Source organism: Prinia subflava, chromosome Z (assembly GCF_021018805.1).
Source record: "Prinia subflava isolate CZ2003 ecotype Zambia chromosome Z, Cam_Psub_1.2, whole genome shotgun sequence".
Lineage (NCBI taxonomy): Eukaryota > Metazoa > Chordata > Aves > Passeriformes > Cisticolidae > Prinia > Prinia subflava.
Genome location: NC_086283.1, coordinates 11,651,047 through 11,669,113, shown reverse-complemented (window position 1 = coordinate 11,669,113; position 18,067 = coordinate 11,651,047). Strand labels below are relative to the sequence as shown.

General features: G+C 45.9%; 1 protein-coding gene across 3 annotated transcripts in view; it reads right to left on the bottom strand.

Annotated features, from left to right (window-relative positions):
- Positions 1–519: 519 nt before the first annotated feature.
- Positions 520–18,067, bottom strand: part of UNC5C (unc-5 netrin receptor C) — a 257,297-nt gene continuing 239,749 nt past the window's right edge. For all 3 annotated transcript variants that reach the window (XM_063422938.1, XM_063422936.1, XM_063422939.1), the window contains 5 exons: positions 16,834–17,067; positions 10,368–10,517; positions 9,967–10,131; positions 5,395–5,573; positions 520–5,167 (listed from right to left, as the gene is read on the bottom strand). In XM_063422938.1, coding sequence (XP_063279008.1) covers positions 5,002–5,167; positions 5,395–5,573; positions 9,967–10,131; positions 10,368–10,517; positions 16,834–17,067 — 894 coding nt within the window. In that variant the 3' untranslated portion in view covers positions 520–5,001. The remainder of the gene's footprint in view (positions 5,168–5,394; positions 5,574–9,966; positions 10,132–10,367; positions 10,518–16,833; positions 17,068–18,067) is intronic.

Here is an 18,067-nt window from a genome sequence, read left to right as displayed (position 1 = left end):
AGCCTCCAGCAGGGAGTGTCCTTTGTTTTCACTTCTTTGTTTGTATGTACACACACACCTACTTTGCCTTTTTCTCCCACTTTAAAGGATGTCTGAGATACAGACTTCAGCATTTAAAAGTCTGCATTGCAGCTTGTTTTACAGACTCAAAGAATGGATTGCAGTAGTGACCCCAAAGCCAGTAACTCATTGGAGTCCTTGCGGGACAGGGCCAAAGGTTTGGTTTCCACTCACAAACCACTCGTGTCTCTGTACCACCTGATACTGACCAAGCCAGCCTGCAAAACAGTGAGTTACTTCATGGCCAGGTGAGAGTCAGAGTAATACCTGAAAAGACTTCTGAACACTCAGTAAGATTGTTTAGAAAGTGCCCTGGAAACAAGATTTAAACAAAAAAACCAAGCCAACCTCAAGAAAATTATTGTGTTTAAAATTAACCTCAGAGCTGTGGTAACTACTTGGTAGAGCATACAAGGGTCTAAGGGCCCACCCACCCCTCCCTTCCCCATGCCCCCTGCCCCCAAAAGAAGAACTGAGAACCAAGAAGAAACTATTGTAGGTAGCAATACAAGACATTAGGACACTGTCCACAATGACAGGCTTACAGCATGTAAATACATTTATTCCATATGTAAGCAACCAAAATAGCAGGAAACCCAAGGAACCAACGTGTTTTGCACTGTGGGTATTGCAGACTCCAACATACCTCATGAGTGTCTGCATTTCTGCCAGCGAGACAGAAAAAAAGTTTTGGTCTCCCAATAAAGCAAATCTTGCCTGGAGACACCTTCACTGCTGCAAAATTTTCCAGATCCACTGAAACAGCACTTAGGTCTTGCACTGTTTAGCAAGACACAGTGGATCAGTTGTGATCATAAATTTTGAAAAAAAAACCCCAACCCAACCAAACCCCAAACTTACCCTATACACTGACAGTCACCTTTACAAGAACACAACACAAGAAGAACTGAAGAAAAAAATAAGGTGAAAAGGACTGCCTCCAATAAATGTTTCTTACTCGGAAAGTAAAGGTTTTCCTTGAAGTCAGTAGATATTTTATATATATTTATATAATATATATATACTATTTATAGCACTAGTAATCAACATGTAATGAAGAGATGGTGTGAAGAACAGCAAAACTGCTCCAGTACAGAACCAAATGTGAACAACTAAAAGGAAAAGTGTTTTAAAAAATAGTAGTAAATGGAGGATAAGAAGCCTGCAGCCTTTTTTGTTGTTGTTGTTTGTTTTCTCTTAAAGCAGATGTGCTTACCTGACATAAAATCTTACAACAACTTCCAAGAGTTGGCTTTGCCTGCTAAACGCCTTTGTCAGAGCCACCCCACAGGAAGCCTTTTCCCTGTTCAACGTTGTTGTGGCGGCAGCGACATGGTGGAGCTGGGGCTCAACCCCACGAGATGGCACTGTATCCATGCAACCCAGGCAGAGCCACTGCTGCTGGTTTTCCTCCCACCAAAAATAATATCCTGAGCCGATCTAGCTGCCCTTGCTTCCCGCCCGCCCTCATTGGGGCAGCAGGATGGGGATGCTGCTGTGAATACTACCAAGCCAGAGCCCTCTCCCACAGTGCACGCCTTGCCACTGACACTCCCTCCAGAAAAAAAGAAAAAACTGAGCAAAATTAATGCAGGGAAGTGTGAGGTGAGGTGGAAGCTGCTGTTAGCAGCAGTGGCAAAGAATGGGTGCAGAGCTGCTGGGATGAGCTGTGGCTCTGTGGAGAAACCTTCCCCTGCTTCTCCCTGCCGTATCAGGGTAAAATCAGCCCAAGGGGCTGTGCTGGGAGCTTACAGAGGCCTACAGAGAAGAGAGCCTGTAATTTGGCTTGCAGGTGGTTTCTGAGCAGCTGGGGTAGAAGAACAGCAGCTTCACCACCCAGTGACAGTCATGGTGCTGCCCAAGTCATGTTCAGTGACGAAGGGTTATGTTCTTGACCTCCAGCCACCTCTGTGGATGCTCCTCTTAATCAGAGTGTGCACTTTTCCCTGCAATAAATCCCCTTTTCTGTGATGCTGTGAAAGGAAAGTGCCCCAGAACTCTGTGAGAAAGTTGTTCATCTGCAAGATGTTTCTCTTGCAGAAGGCATCAGAACACAGGTCAGAGGGCTGGCCAAAGGAGCATTAAATCACAGCAGTACACATCAATATGAGACACTTTGTGCCCCTGATCCTTGTGAGAAGGGTGCACATGCTCCCCACCTAGAAAAAGTTGAGAGCTGACGAGCACCAGCGAGCCTGCGGCTCAACCAACACAGGCTGAGCTGAAAAGGCCAAAAGGTCGAAGGACAGTTCAACTCCTGCACCTGCCTTGGAAGAGGAGTCAAGGAAGGAAAGATGAAGAAGCACAAACTAAACACAACTGGTTACCCTTAAAAATGGCGTGGGAGGGAGAAAAGCTGAGACCTACCTTTAAGAGCCATTTTAGCTCTCTAAGGTAAGTAAAAGGTGTGGAGAAAGGGCAGAGCTGGAAGCTCTAGTCCAACCCTCCAGAAGTAGAAAGCAAAATTTCCATCAGCATTGCAGTGGGCTAATGCATTTCACCAGATGCCCAAGGTGAAAAAAGATGGTTGTTCATTAGGAGGATGCCCATGGCATCTCCACATTAAGAGAAGGTGGGGCTTACACTAGCAAAATGCACACAGGTGTTGAAAGTTACAATGCATGTCCTCTGGTCTCCAGTTTTGACTGAAATGCTGGTTGCAAACTGCCTGGTTACCTCTTACAAGGAGGTGAACTTTTTGTGTTCACTGCCTGGTAGTCAATCAAATTCTAACTCTCTGGTCAGGGAGCTGAGCAATTGTAAGCAAAAAGTGACAAGGCTATGGAAATGTCAAATGGAAAAAGAGGTCAGATAAAATTTTCTTTTCATTTTGACCAATGGCATTTTCAGTTACCTTCAAAGGTGCAATCTGGAAAGCCTTGGGGAAAGCAAACCCAAAAATCACAAAAGAGAACAAGCTAAGAAGTCTTGGGAAGTGTATGGAAGAGTAATGCATATGTAGGCAGGGGCATGCATGTGTGCACAACAGCAATAACCAGGGCCTGGCTGGAAATCTGGAGTGGATGTGTTAGGGCAGAAAGCCTTTCTGTGCCAGACATAAACGACAGCCAGTCAGGCAGTAAAACTGCTACAATCTAATGTGCTATCATGTAACAAAGTCAGAATTTTCACTGAACAGAACAAAATACTTTTGCAGTGACAACCATTTTTGGTTTGCTCCTTTTGCAAAGTTCCCACCTCACCTGTTTTTGTGAGGGCTGTAGAGGGACAAGTGTTCCCTGACCAGCCATCGAGGACTACACCACTCTGCCCAGGCAGTGGTGGTGGCAGGACCGGAAAAGGCAGCAAACTGCAGCACACGGGATTTCAGCTTTCCCACTCCACTCTCCTGCACTGGCCCCTGGAACACAGGCTTCCCTGGCTGCAGCAATGCCTGGGAATATCCATGGAGATCCACCAAGTGCCTCTCACGCAGAAATGACCCAACAGAGGGCTGGGCTGTCAGCAGCCCTGGTGCAGTAAGCATTACTGGAGGTGGTGGGTTTCAGTGAGACCTGCAGCTCTGTGGAGAGCTAACAGGAGCTGCTGGCTCTTAGAATGCTACAAAACAATGCAAAAACTATGGATGCCCACTTGATGCACAAATCAGGTGGTGAATGTCAGTGCCTCCACATGTTTGCACTTGTGGTCAGGAACCAATGGTCTGTGTGGACTGGGAGGCCATCTCTGGTTCATAGCCACCTCAGGAGAGGACTGCTTTCTGGAGCAACTTGGAGGCACCAGGATGGTGCAAAACATGCAAGGGTCAGACACTGAGTGGGTGAAGATCAGTGGAGTGTCACCAGTTCATGCTGCCTTGGCACTGGGCATGGAGCTCAGCAATGCTAGCATGAGGTGAGCAGCCTCTGTGGGCTGGCAGAGGACTTTGGAGGAGGAGTACAATGATAAAGGGAAGGACAGACAGCATAGAGAGGATCACGTCTTAAAAGACCTTCAGGGAGAGGATAACAGGTTCTATAAAACCAGAAATTATTCATTCTGCTGCTTACAATATGAGAAATAAAGTAATAATGGTAATAATAATAGTCATTACAATCCTTGCACTAGATACTAATCAGTAAATAACTATCATAGCAACTTCTATTTTTTTTTCTATCCCCTTGAACCACTCTGAATTGCATATCTGGCCCCTCATATAGCAAAGGGGTAGAAAGGCTGTGAATTGAATTGAAAATTAACTCAGATCCTTCATTCCCCACTGTCTTAAGAGCTGTTCTCCACACAGGCTCAGTGGGACTGCCTTGGGGAAGAAAGGGAACATTTTGTGTGTTCCTGTTTATCAGCTGGAGTACCTGCTTTCCAGATGCACACCCTGATATTCTTGGTTCGTTTTTTTTTTTTTTTTTTACAAGTAGGTCTAGGAAACAGAACAATGACAGGAGGATCATTGTGAGACAACCAATGTGCAGAATTGTAGCCAAAATCTGAATTCACCAGAAACCAATAAGCTGAAATAGCCATAACCAACTGTCCATAGCCTTGTCTACAATGGCTTTAAACAAAAAATATAAAGAGCCATGGACAGTTTCCTTACCCCTGTCCAGAATTTGATGTAAACATCATCCATAGAAACTGGGATTGTTAAGAAAGTTTATCCATATATCTGGATAGCAATAAAAAGCGTTTCCTAGGAAACTGTAAAAACCTGTACCAAGCAGTGTACAGCCAAGCTGAGAGGAACATTATGTTGATTTATATTTTCAAGGTACAACTTTGCATGATCTCTTTCTGATCCTGTGATAATGTACAAGGAGAGCATGTGTGAAGGTCAGGGCTTTTTTTTTGTTTGTTTGCTTGCTTTCTTCTCTGAAACGTCTCTTGAGTAACTTATTGGTCTGAGTTTTCATTTCAATTCTCTTTTGCCATAGCAGGGCATTACCACTCCCTGCGTCTGTCCTTCCTGGTCATACCGAGGCTGCATTAGTAATTTCCTTCTGCTGCCAAAGAAACAACTGTTTCGTGTCTTCCCATTTCTTCAAGAACTGCTGCCAGCATGCTCAGGTTGCCATCAGGGAAATTCTGGGCTTCCCAGAGATCCAGGATCACCCCAGTGGGACTTGATTTTGTAGCAAAATAATTTAAGTACCTGCAATGAGCCAAAAGGACACTCAGTTTTTTTGAGCTGCATGGGACATACCTGAGTTAATACGATTTCAACACGTCCCTGTTGTTGGTGCTGTGCTCATCCCCTGTTCAGCCAGCCTGACCAGCCTGTACATGTGCTTTCAGAGGTACTTTCACCAGGACATTTTTGCACATATGCCCATCCCTAGGAGCTTCCCTGCCTGACCACATATGGGCAGCCCTGCTCACCTGTCCAGTTTCAGCTTGTGGGCCAGCATGCGCCAGTCGTGGCCTCTGGTCTGGGGAGCATCCAGGCTGCTGCACAGCTTCTGCCTTATTGGGTGGGGGATGCTGAAAGCGCTGGGCCCCACGATGGTGGTGATGGTGCCTGCCGAGTCCATGGGAGGATAATCAATGCTGGTAGGCTCCTGAGATTGGAAAGACAGAAAAAAACCGCAACCAAACAACCCATCAGTTTTGTTACTGAGTGAAGAGACAATTGTAGAACTACATCCTCTGAGACTCAGGGCTTTTTGCTTGCAGCCCTCTGCTAATCTACTAAACACTAACATAAACATGTTAGTCCACTGGAAAACAGAAATATTTATAATCAGCTTTGGGTAGACAAAAGGTTTTTTTGCTCCTCTTTTTTGAGGGTGAATTGTACTCTAGCTGGATAAATTTGCTACCTTAATTAATCACTTACTGGAAATAATAAAGTATCAATCACTTAGAAACATTTCAGAGCAAGTTGCTACTATTAGAGCAGAACTGGGATTTCCTGGCATGGCTGACAAAGCCCCCTTCCCAAGCCCCCAGTGTCCTATTGCGCCAGCACCAGGCTCACACCCCTGACATCCCTCTGGCAGTACCCAAGCTCTCTGAAACTTCTGATGCTGTGCAGACCACAGAGAGACAGTAAATACCACCCCAGGCACAAGCTGAGCCCAAATCTTCATGCAGCTTTGACTCTGGAAATAGATGGAGAGCATGTGCTCAGACAGGGGGTGGGGTAGGTGGGTGGCGGGCCTCTCTCTCCCCAGGACACATGCTGTGCTCCAGGGCAGTGTGGCAGCAAGTGTTTCAAGTGAAAAGTCATCTCCAAGGCCAGCTTGTCCCCTGCAGATGTGGTGCTTGATGCTCTTTGAGGTGGTCCTCCCAGCTATAGGGTTCCCTATGACTCATCTGCTAACACCACTGAGAATAACACAGTTGGCTCTTCTGCACAAGGACTTTGCCTTCTCCTTGGCCTGCATAGATTTAGTGCCCACAGACTTGGTAGCTGGTGGGACAATGATAGCCAGTCAATTTGGATGGTTGGCTTTGTTTAGGAACAGCGAGGTCCTGCAGGGACCTCGATGGAAAAAGCAGCAAACATGGCTGGTTCTGCCCTAATGGTGCTCAGTCTATTTCACAATCTAGTATTCTTTTCTAGCAGAAATGAGGGAGCTGCTTCTCTGTCAGAGTCCAGGACATCCCCCTGGCCACCCTGGAGGGTTTGGAGACCAGACAAGGGAGTCTGGGATCTGTACAAGGGGGTCAACCAGCCTCACACAGAGCCCAGGAGGACACTGCCTCTGATCCCTGTCCACGGAAGAGAATGTCCACATTGTATGAAGAATCACAAGCTGAGAGAATTCAAAAGAAGCAGTAGTTAGTTAATCACAGAGTGTGAATGTAGAATCTAGGATTTTTAGTATATGGGTTTGAAGAGGCAAGATGGAGGAATTGGAGAGTGGTCCTGTCCTCCTTGTCCTTGTTCTCACCCCCCATTTTCTGCTGAGCTGTATCACAAGGATTGGTTTAGAGTAGAAATGACATGTTAACATACGTAGTAAGTAATGGTAAGATTTTGTAAATAAAAAGTACATTGTGGACGGTGGTTGGGTCAGGGAGATGGTTCATAAAGTCTGATCTGCCTCTGATCTGCCCCAGTCTGCCGTGTGTCCTGCTCTGATGGGGATGCCTTGCAGAGCTGAGAAAGAACAGAGAGATAATGAAAGAATAAACAACCTTGGAGGCACAGACTGGCAGACTCTGTTGATCTTCTCTGGCTCTGGACCTTTTGAGCAAGAAAAGCTGGAAAACCCTACATACCTCAGGGAACAGCAACCCCAAGGAGAATCTCAGGGAAGAGCAACCCTGAGACTTCTCCACTCCCTCTTCCAGATCACAACCCAGGCAGCCAGAAACACTTGTGCTAAAGACTCGTCATTAAATGTCAATTTGTTTTCTCCTCTGTGAACTGTCTTGTTGCCTCATGTCAAACTGGCTGTTTGGAAGGAGCTGAAACAGTCTTAAAGCCAGACAGCCCCTGGCTGAAGCTGCAATCACAAACCTCCCAAGGATTTTGCTGGAGATGCTCACAGTCCTGTGCAATCTCTGATATACCACCCAATAAAGTATTCAGAGACAGAAAGGAGAGAGCCAGTGTCCATAAGAAATGGACAGAATTAGACCTTTTGGCTCCACTCCTTTATCTACATCAATTAATTATCTTCCACTGTATAAATATGAAGGGGGCTTTTGTTTATTTGTTTTTGGGTTTGGGGGGAGGGTTTGTGGTGGGGGGTTTTTTTTGGGTTTTGTTTTTGTTGAAGACATGGCATTTTAGGCAATCAGTGAAATTTCTAACCAGGGAAGGTTTACACTACCCTGTAATGTCCTAACATGTTGAATGTGGCATCTTGTACTTGGGTGCCAAGGCCCTGGATCACAGACTGTGTCCAAACCTCAGTGTCCAACAACCTGGCAGCAGGCACTGCCTAGGAGCCAGAAAAATGACATGCCTGACGCTGGTGCTGCTTGCAGGCTCACCTGGACTGGGAGGTTGGAAGTGGCAGTAGGGTGGTGGCAGTGGCATTCAAGACAGATAACCTTTTCTTTATATTCTGGGCCAAAGGACACAAGTGCTGCCCTGGCTTTCAATATGGCCTGCTGCCCCAGGGGGTTCAGGATTGCTGCAGAAGGGGCCCAGGTAGCTGTAGCATTGCTCTGTGGCTCTTTTGTGTGAGTATCAACAGCACAAGATAAAAACAGGGCTTCAAAAATGAATCATGGGAGACCTTTATCACAATTTTCCTCCTGCTTTGGAAATGTGCGTGTTTTGGCACTCACTGCATTTGTATTTTTGAAGTCCCAGTGGTAGACACTGTATAAAGCCAGTATAAGACAGTTTAATCTGCAGAAGTTTTACAGCCTTTGCAGGGGACTAAAATGAAAGCCTATCAAGGGAGGATGCAGGAAACTATGTTACTAAATTTTTATTGCACGGTGACAGGGGCAGAGAGACAGACTAAGCAATAAAGAAAGACGCCAGCACAGTTCTGCAATGCCTAACCACTAGCTGGATACCACTAGCCTAACCTCAGAAGATGTGAGAAACCAGATCTATGGTTTCATGATGCCTAGTCTGATGCCTTTGTCACATTTCTAGAGGCATACATTGGTTTCCAAGTTGCAGTTATTACCCTTTCAGGAGATTACCGTTTAGTCAAATCTCTGAGTTATAGGATTTTTCCCTAGTTGACCCTATATTCCAGCTCTTAGCAGACCAAAGTCCTCCTGTTCCTTGCTGGAGTTTGGGAATATCACAAAGTGTCAACAACAAGGGGCAATTTTGCAGGAGGCAGCCTTGATCGCAGTGGTATTATTCACTCTATTCATCCTTGATGGATAGGATCACAGCACAAGACAAGAATATTATCCTGTTCCCTCTGAATCTATTACCAGGCCCTATTACACACAACCAGCTGAAGATGATTATAGCTTACACTTGCATTTCATTAAAGTTACTTTCAGTTCTTTCTTTTCTCTGTGAGGTTAAATTAGTGATTACCTCAATGCGGCACTTATTACAATAATTGTTTATGATGCTTGTTTTACCATCTGTCCTTAATGCTGTGTAGTCCCCAGATGAATCTGTAACTTTACACCCACTAACCAAGCAGATGTTACGGGTAATGCTGCTCACTGTCAGAGCCCTACAGCACAAGTAATTTTTGTCTCTGCTCTCGCAGCCCTTCCCCAAGCCAGCCAGCAGTAATTGCTGCCTGAGAGTTTGCTCCTTGCAGCTGCCAAGGGTACCAGGGATAAAACCCACCAGCACATTCACTGAAATCAATGCCACTTCACACCTGAATTTGTTGCTCCATCTCAGCCCCAGGCTTGACTGCCCCATGGAGCAAAAATTCTCCAGGTGCTACACAGCATTGGCAAAGATGTCTCCAAACTCATGATAGTATTTCTTCTGGAAAATGCCAGCCATCAAAAGAAAAATTGCCAAAGGCAAAAGTCAGGATTGTAGTAGTAGAAAAATATGAGGAGAAACATTTACTGCAACCAGACTATCTGATATTTCCTATTGCACAGCAGCTATTAAGTGGGATCAGAGGGGAGTGGCTCAAGGAACATACAGCGCTGACATTTTCCTATTCTCTTTCTCTCTCTCCAGGGAACTGCCAGGCACGATGGGTCTCATGGACTGCCAAGGAAACAGGACCATAAGAGCTTCATGAGATGTTTTAGGGAGTTGTAGGCAAAGAGCTCCTCCACATAGACATAGAAAGGCAGCACTAGTAGAGAGACCAAAGCTGCTATCCTCCCACCCTTGAAGGAGGGATGCTTCCTTCCAGATGAGAGAAACAAAGGAAAAATGCAACAGGAGAGACAAAGCAACGACTTAATCTACTCTTGATGTCCATACCAGCAGACAGGAGCAAAATGGGAAGTACTAAAGAGGTACCAATGGGAAAGGGTTTACCTTCTTAGCCATCCCCGTGTTCCTGTGGTTCGATAGAAAGGTACACAAACATCATTTACCTCTGACACAGAGCAGTTGAGCTGGAAGATCTGTCCTTCTCCTTCGACCTGCCGCACACACAGTTTGCACACCAGCTCCTGGGTATTCAGACTGAACCTTTCCAGCGTGAAGGTGCAGTGCAGGTTCCTCTGACATCCACTCCAGATATGATAAAAGGGAATTTCCTGCAGGAGGAAAGCAAAAAAATATAGTCAGGGAGGGATGTGGGACCAAGGCATGGATGCTATGTGACCAGAGACTGCAGGCTGCATGCTAATGTGACTGCAAATGGTCCAGGGGAAAAAAAAGTGTCCATGGAACCACAGCCTGACTCCTGGTGCTTTTTAAACAGACCTCTGTGTGACAGTATTTCTTTAAGCCTCACTGCTAGCATCCAATGGGAATGTTTTGTAATACTCACCTGGTATTTAGCCAGCAGCTTGCTCTTCCAGAGAGAATGGGCAATGTCGTGAATGGACAGACGGAGGTTGTGGGTGCTTCCCTTGAAATGCAGAGCTTTAGGCTCTTCCAAAAGCTGCCCGCCCATCTGCTGCTCAAGTTGGAGAACCTCCTGCAGTATCAGTATAAAAAGAAGAAAGTGGTCAGGTTTCACCAAGACAGCACATTGGTCTTCTGAGTCCTCAAGATTGTCCTCAAGATTGTCAAGTCCTCAGCATCCAGTTACAGTAGGTCTGTAACTTGTGTAATACAGCTTAAAAAAATACAGAGGCATCACACTGAACTGTGTGTCCCTGTGAATTGGAACTGCATTAGTCAATCTGATTATAACCCTCTCACCTATTTCATCCAGCAGCAGCCCAGCAGGGATGCAGGCACCTCTCCCCTGGGAGATACAGTGTACTCTCACATGTCCTATAAGCAGAAGCTCAATTCTATGCTATTAAATGGAATGCAAAGACTTTGCATGCAGTCACTGTTTCAGTACAGAAATAGATCAATCTCTGTTGCTCATCAAACTGGACATCTATGGTAGCTTTGCTATCTTGTTTTTGGAAACTCTTGTTTGTGTAGGTCCTGCTGATGTGAGACCTGTGCATACCACTGGTCTGTCAGCTCACGGCCTCCTGACGAAGTGCGCTGTGACAGAGATAACAGATTCCTACCCTGACACTGTCCAGCAGGATGGCTTGGAAACAGCACAAGACACTGTGGTGGAACATTTTGTTCATACGAATACACAGGTTCAGGGTGACTGAAATACTGGTCATGTGATTAAAAGCTAGCATGCCAAGAGTCTGGTCATTTTATGAAGCTAAATACAAGCTTGTAATTAATAAGACCATAGTGGAATGTTGCCTACAAACAGCCTAATTGTGGACCACGTGGAAGAAGCAAGTATAAAGGCACCTTCATAAGCCCCATTAGAAACCAGCAGAGCCAATCTCAGTCACATTTAATTAAGAGTCAACCAGCCAACCAGTCTCATGTGGCCAAAGACAATCACATGCAGTGGAGATGCTCAAGGAATACAGGGGCACACAAAACCGAAATTCTGCCCCAGGGCAGATAAAGGAGCCCCCGGTTTAGCTAAGCTGCTCCTGACCACATTAAGGGAGGTAATAAGCATATAAGAAAAACATATGGCAGATCCTGAAGCTAAAATGATGTTCTTTTGTTGGCCATTAGAGGAAAATAAACAAAATCAGGAAACCTTTCAGATTAAGGTTATGCCAATGAATCAGTTCCAGCTTCCCTCCAGTGCCACCTAATTATTTCATCAAGATGTCTAAAGAGCAATCGATAGTAATTATCTGATTACTATAGATCTTCATTATGTTCCAATTACCTGGAAGGTCCAGAAGATGACTTGTGGAACTGTGTGAGCTAATTGCAGATGGCACCTCTCAGGCAAGTGGGGCAGAGGTGCTGAGAAACTGCTCCTGCCTGTGCTGCACCAGCTCTGGGAGATGCACTGCTGTGGGGGAAACTGCAACATGATGCTGCATCATCCCACCCAACAGATCTGTGTGTCTAGTTTCAACATCCCACTTCTGGTAACCACCCTGGACGACTGTAGCCCTTCCACATTTTCTAAAAGGAGGATGCCAAGCAGCCCGTGCTTCTCCCATGCCATTTAGCCAATTCATTCAGAATTAATTTGGAGCCATGTCTTGCACAGCCCTTCAAACACGCAGGTGGGTTCCTGCCATACGGCCTTTTTTTAGAGCATTGCTTATTCCACTGGCTGGCACCTCTGCATCCTCCTGAGCCGAAACCTGGGCTGCATATTGTTTGCACCATGCTGAGGTGGCTGTGGTCACCCTGCCCACCATCTCTCGCTGCTCTGCAAGGCAGGAGTTATTTCTTAGGAGAGGGAGCTGTGTAAGGCATCACTCCATCACCTGTGACACCAGAACAGCCACAACCTGGGACTCATTAGAGGGGCACAAGGAAACAACAGTGTTCAGTCCAAGCTGTTCCTTTCTTCAGTGAAAAGAAAAATACACATTAAATAACAGCGAGAAGATCACAGGCCTTTGGGTGCTTGTTTTTTTGAAGACAGCTACTGTGCAGCAGAAGACAGGCTGGGGAATGTCACCCTGCTACAGCCAGAAGTCCTTCTCATGCCGCCAGTGAGGGAGGCAGCTGTTTCCATGTAACTGACTGCTCAGCCCCTGCCACGCTGCCACACACAGGTCACATACCTCAATCTCAAAGCCCATATCAATAAAGAGGGCAAAGCAGATGTATTTCTTTATAGTTATCATATACATATAAAGTGTCATATCAAACTTTTTTTCTTTTTCTTTCTTTTTTTTTAACCTTGGGCATCACTTTTTGCACTTCAAAGTGCAAAAATTAGCCTTAAAAAAAGAGGCTAGCACTCACGGTCACAACTCCCTTCATCCTTGCCCAAAAAGCATTTTTGTGAGCATCCCATCCAGGTGGCTCAGGACCCTGTGGGGCAGAGGATGCTGCATGTGTGATCAGCACCGAGCCCACACTACCCCATGGCTGCCAGGAACCTCACTAAGCTGTTCCCACAATAACTGAGCCCTTATTGATGGCAAATCATTACACTGCCCTGCTGTACTGCGGGTGCTGGCTGCTCAGCTGTGAGTGCTTACTCTGCATGATGAGAGGGAAAAGTCTGCTGGATAAATACTGCACTGTGCTTTACACTGCAACTACTTGTCTTCCTTTGGTGGCTGTTAAAACATATTCAGCATATGGCACACTCATTCCTAGTTGTAAATAAGAACAGAATGCACTTGGTTGTCTATTAAAAACACACACACAATCTCCTACAAAGGCTCCTCCAGAGCTCAGGCAATGCAATATGGGAATATTTCTCTTCCCTACCCTTGCTGTGCTTTGCCTAGAGCAGCCAGCCTCAAGACTCGGAGATGCTGCAGCTGGTGCTTCACCTGCTGCTCACAACTTTTCTTTCCTCTCCAAAATACTTCTAACCTCAGGATCTGCTGGCCCAGCCCTGTCTGCTTGCCTTGTCCCCACACTCAGTGGTAATTGCCCTGTGAATGCCTTTCCTTTGGCAATACAGCAGTGCCAAGGATGTCCTCCCAGCACGGCAGGGGCTGTTGCAGTACCAGCTGCTGTGAAAGCACGTGCCAAATACCCCAAACTTTTTTTTTTCCCATCTAAATAGTCATAGATTGAGTCTGCCCAACACTTTCACACAGGGATGTTTAGCACACACTGGTTTGTATGTACTAGTTTGTACATTACTGCTTATACACACTAGTCCATAGCCAGTCCTTCCATCTACACCCATTTTACTCATCTACAGCTGGTCTATTAGACTCCTTTTTCCTCAATTTTCTCCTTCCCCAGACCTTACACTTCCAAAGAAGTGCAACTCATGCATTCATAAGAGTCTGTGGCCAGCAAGCAGATGTACTTGTCCTCCTGCGAACCACTAGCTGGCTGAGTCTTGAAACCCATGGGTGTCCCCTCAGTCTTGGAGTGGACATGCCAAAGAGAAAACGAAATTAAAATGCACAAACTTGACGTTAAAAAGCACTAGGTACTGAGTGGGATGATGGCCTCCTGACTTTGCTCACCTTTCCTCACTAAACTGTAGTCTCGCTTTGGCGAGACTAACTGCATCAGGATCCCAAGGACTGACCTGTTGCCGTCCCAGATTTTGGCTGCAGCTTCTCAGGTGAAGGATGGTTCCCCCTGTGTGCTTTTCCTGATGCCTTCTGCTGTTGCACTGAATTGGATTAACTTTACCACACAACTCTCTCTACAGTCTATTAGAAACAGACCAACAGCTCCTCAGTAATTTCTAATTAGATTCCTCAGCTCTGACTGCATTAGCTGGCTGGCCAAGGCCCCTCCAACTCAGTTATTATTACCTCAGGCCTTGTCAAACCCATGGAAAATTGTATTATGCAGCACAGGCATAAAACCATCAGGACCTTTGAAGCTTGATTGCTGTGAAAGATCCTTTTCACTGTTCAGTTGTTTTGGGTGGTTTTTTTGTGTTTGTTTGTTTGATCTTTTGTTTTGTTTTGTGCCGAGGTCGTTTTATGGGTATAGAGTCTCTATAAGGTCTTATATCATTTTAGTATCTAAGCAGAGTGGTTTATTTACAAAGCATGTATCTGAAGGTGCAAGAGTCCTAAGAGCGGCTTTACAATACAACTAATTATAAACATAAACAAACAAAGTCTAAATAAAACAATATCCAAAGCATAGAAATCTTAACACACAAAGCTCTAATGAAACAGCAAACAAAGCATAGAATTCCTAACAAGCAAGACTCTAGTAAGACTATAAGCGAGCATAAATCTGACATTACAGCCTCTAGGTAAATCAGCCTCCCATCTGACCCCAAGCAGGATTTTCCAGCCGTGGGGTCACAATAACAGAAAGGGAGCACAAGATCACAGATCCCAGACAGGGGTCCCGGCCACGGGGATCACAGTGGCAATAGGGGTCCCGAACTCGGCAGGGTTCCCGAAAGCAGGGCCGCAGGGACAAGGAGGGGTCCCGGGGGTCCCAAACCCTTGCAGTTCCCGGTTGCAGAGACAGGAACCCTCACAGACTCCCCAGCAGCCCCGAACAGAGTTCCGGGGCAAACGCCGCAGGGGGAAAGGGAAGGGACGGGATCGCAGGGGCAAGTAGGGGTCCCGGGGTCCCGAACCCTCGCAGGAGGAAGGGACAGGACCCCAGGGCCCAGATGCCAGGCTACAATAGATGGTACCTTTAGAATCCCTTTCGGCTCCCTGCCAGGACTCCTTCCTCAGGCTGCAGGAGGTGGAGGTTGGATCGATAGATCGGATTGATCAATCAACCGATACCTCCACCTCCAACCCAGAGGTTTTTTATCCCAAATTGCAAAATGCATATTCATATTTTTTATCTACACACTAACCAATCTAAGTACAATTTTAAAGTTCGTAAAAACTACGAAAAACATTATCAAAACCTACGCACATATCTATTAACGTAAAACTCTATCTTACTAGCATAAGGTTCTACCTTGTTGTACATAAAATTCATACTAAAAATTATAAACAGTACTCTATTTTTGTTGTGTCTATACTCTATCACTAGGCCTGAAGCTGTGTCCTTCTACGCTAACAACTAGGACTTAGGGCATGTAAAACTTAAAGCCAAGGGTTAGATTTCTACTTTATGCATTTAAAGCTTTTATATATTCTAATTTTTCTAAGGGTTTTATTTCTATCTCTGTACTTTTCACTCTCTGCGGAGGATCCATGGAAACAGGGACTCCAACAGTTTTGTTTTTAATAGGAAAAGCAAAAGGGGAATCAGACCAGGGAAAATAGTTGTTTCTAAAAGGCTGGTAACACCAATGCAGTGACAGAGACCAAGCTCCCAGGGGACAAAACCGTGCTGTAGTCACCATGTGCCTGCTTCAACCCTTATACTTTGTTGCCTTTCTTACATATGTAAGAGCACCTGCTCAGCAAAGCCTAGGCAGGCAATATCAGAGAATATCAGAGAGGACAACCAAGCATGATGCTCTCAGTGATGGAAGCCGCTGTTCTGAAAAACACAAACATCTCCCAGCCCGTGTATTTGGGTTTAAACTCAATAATTCCCACCTAGACCTGGAGAAGCAAAAGCAGGTACAGCAGCAGGATGACTCTGCTTAGTCAGGCTTTGAAATCACTTTGCTGCAAAGAAGTGAAGTCGCACTACGTACAACTAAAGGAAAATCCCCACCTTTTCATAAATTCACTTGTGCAGTTGGAGCTACATATTTCATGAGTGCATCTATTATAGATACCTTTTGTATAAGTACAGGTATTTATAAAGAGAAATAGCAAGTATGGTTACCTCTCTGCTTATCTGCAAGTAGTGAGTGTGTGTTAGTGTGAATGCCAGAATTACACTGGGAGGGTAAGGTTATGCAGTTAGGGATAGCAGCAGCTTTGGTTTATTCCAGTCGCAAATTCCCAACACAGAAAGCTGCACGCAAAGAGGTGTAATAAAGCAGTATGAAAGCAGGCAGTGATTAACAGGCCAGAATCTTCTTTCATCATTATCAACTATGTACAAAGAAGCATTTATATGTTTCCCCATCCCTGGGGATCTGGCACTTAGCATTAAAAATACATGAATAACGAACGAAGCCTGTGTACCTTATGGCCTTTTAATAATGCAAAAACCTTAGGATTCAGGATATGATACAGGTAAACAAAGGAAAAAAGACTGGTGGGCAGAAATAGTGTGAGATCCCTACGCAAAGGACAATTTATAGCGTGTGAGGGTTAAACTGTAAACCAGCAGCTTGCTGGCAAGCTCTTCTAAGCAGAAAAATAACCCAGGGACCATGAATACATGGAGCAGAGGGTCCAGTCTCTGCTATGACTGCAGTCCTGTGACAACTGGGGAGGGAGAAGGAGAGCAAGCAAGAGATCAAGAACCACCTTAAGAGCATCCTGCGTGTCATCGAGGCAGTAGACCCGGATGCTGTACTCCAGGGAAGAGCAGGACAGTGGTCCAAAGATGGCCAGTTTGAGACGTTTGGCTGCTGCCTTGGTGATTGACTGTCCCACCAAGGCATAGGTGCTGAGGGTTTCTGTCAGGATATGGCAGGCCTCTGGGTCCAGCTGGATATAGCACGGGGTGGTGAAGTTTTCCTCTCCGACTACCACCACATCCTAAGAGAGAAAGAGGCCAAGTTACAGCATGTGACCCCTCAGAGCTGCTCTCCTTTCAGGCAGCAATGCCCCTTTCAAGCCTAGATGATGCAAAAAGTCCTTGCTGTTTGCCCCTTGGATTAATCAAGCTAAAAGCCCTGCTTCTAGCTTTTCTCCTGTGTAGGGACAGGGAGCAGATTTCTCTTGGGTGCTGGTGATGATGTTGGAGGTTGAAAACTACCCTTGTCCTCACTCCTGCTTTTAAAACTCTGGGTGGAGTTAGGCAAATCATGAAAATATCACCAAGGCTTCATTGAAATTATTGCAGAAATAATCATTTGGTGACCATGATTTAGCATCAATAGTCTCAGGCATGCTGAATAAATAACTGCCCTTCACCTCCTAAGCACAACAATAAGGAGTTTTAAAATTTCAAGGAAGGGAAGTAATCTCTGCAATGGCCAAATATCACCTCTATGTGAAATATCACCTGCTGCTTCCTCAGAATAATCCTCTGTGACGAGACTGCAGGATGAGGAAAAAAAATACTGCCTGAATGCAGATGACCTCCCCACCCTGGGCATACAGGAAAACAGCTCCCCTGCTAATTTCTCCGTTCAACCCTGCGTGTAGTATCCTGCACACAACACAAGGCGCTTTGAATGGCTTTGAGAGGCAGCAGAAGCGAAACGCCAGCAGCGGGTGACAGCCGCCTCTTGCAAAGCCACTGCGTGCCTCATGATGCTCAGCACAACTCGTCCGCTTCACCCCTGCTGCCTGCAGCTCTGCAGCACAACGTGCACACCTGCCAGCTGAGAGGGGTGGGCTCAGCTGGCATTAGGCATTAAGCTTGGCTCCCTTAGTCTCTGGAGAGGCAAACCTGCCACGTTTGCAGCAGTGGCACAATCTTTTTGGAGGGCAGGGTGCTGCTCCGTGGCCACGTCAGCACCTGGCTCTGGCAAGGAGGCACTGCCCCGAGTGATGCTTGCAGGGGTGGGCATGAATGTGTGTGCACACGTGT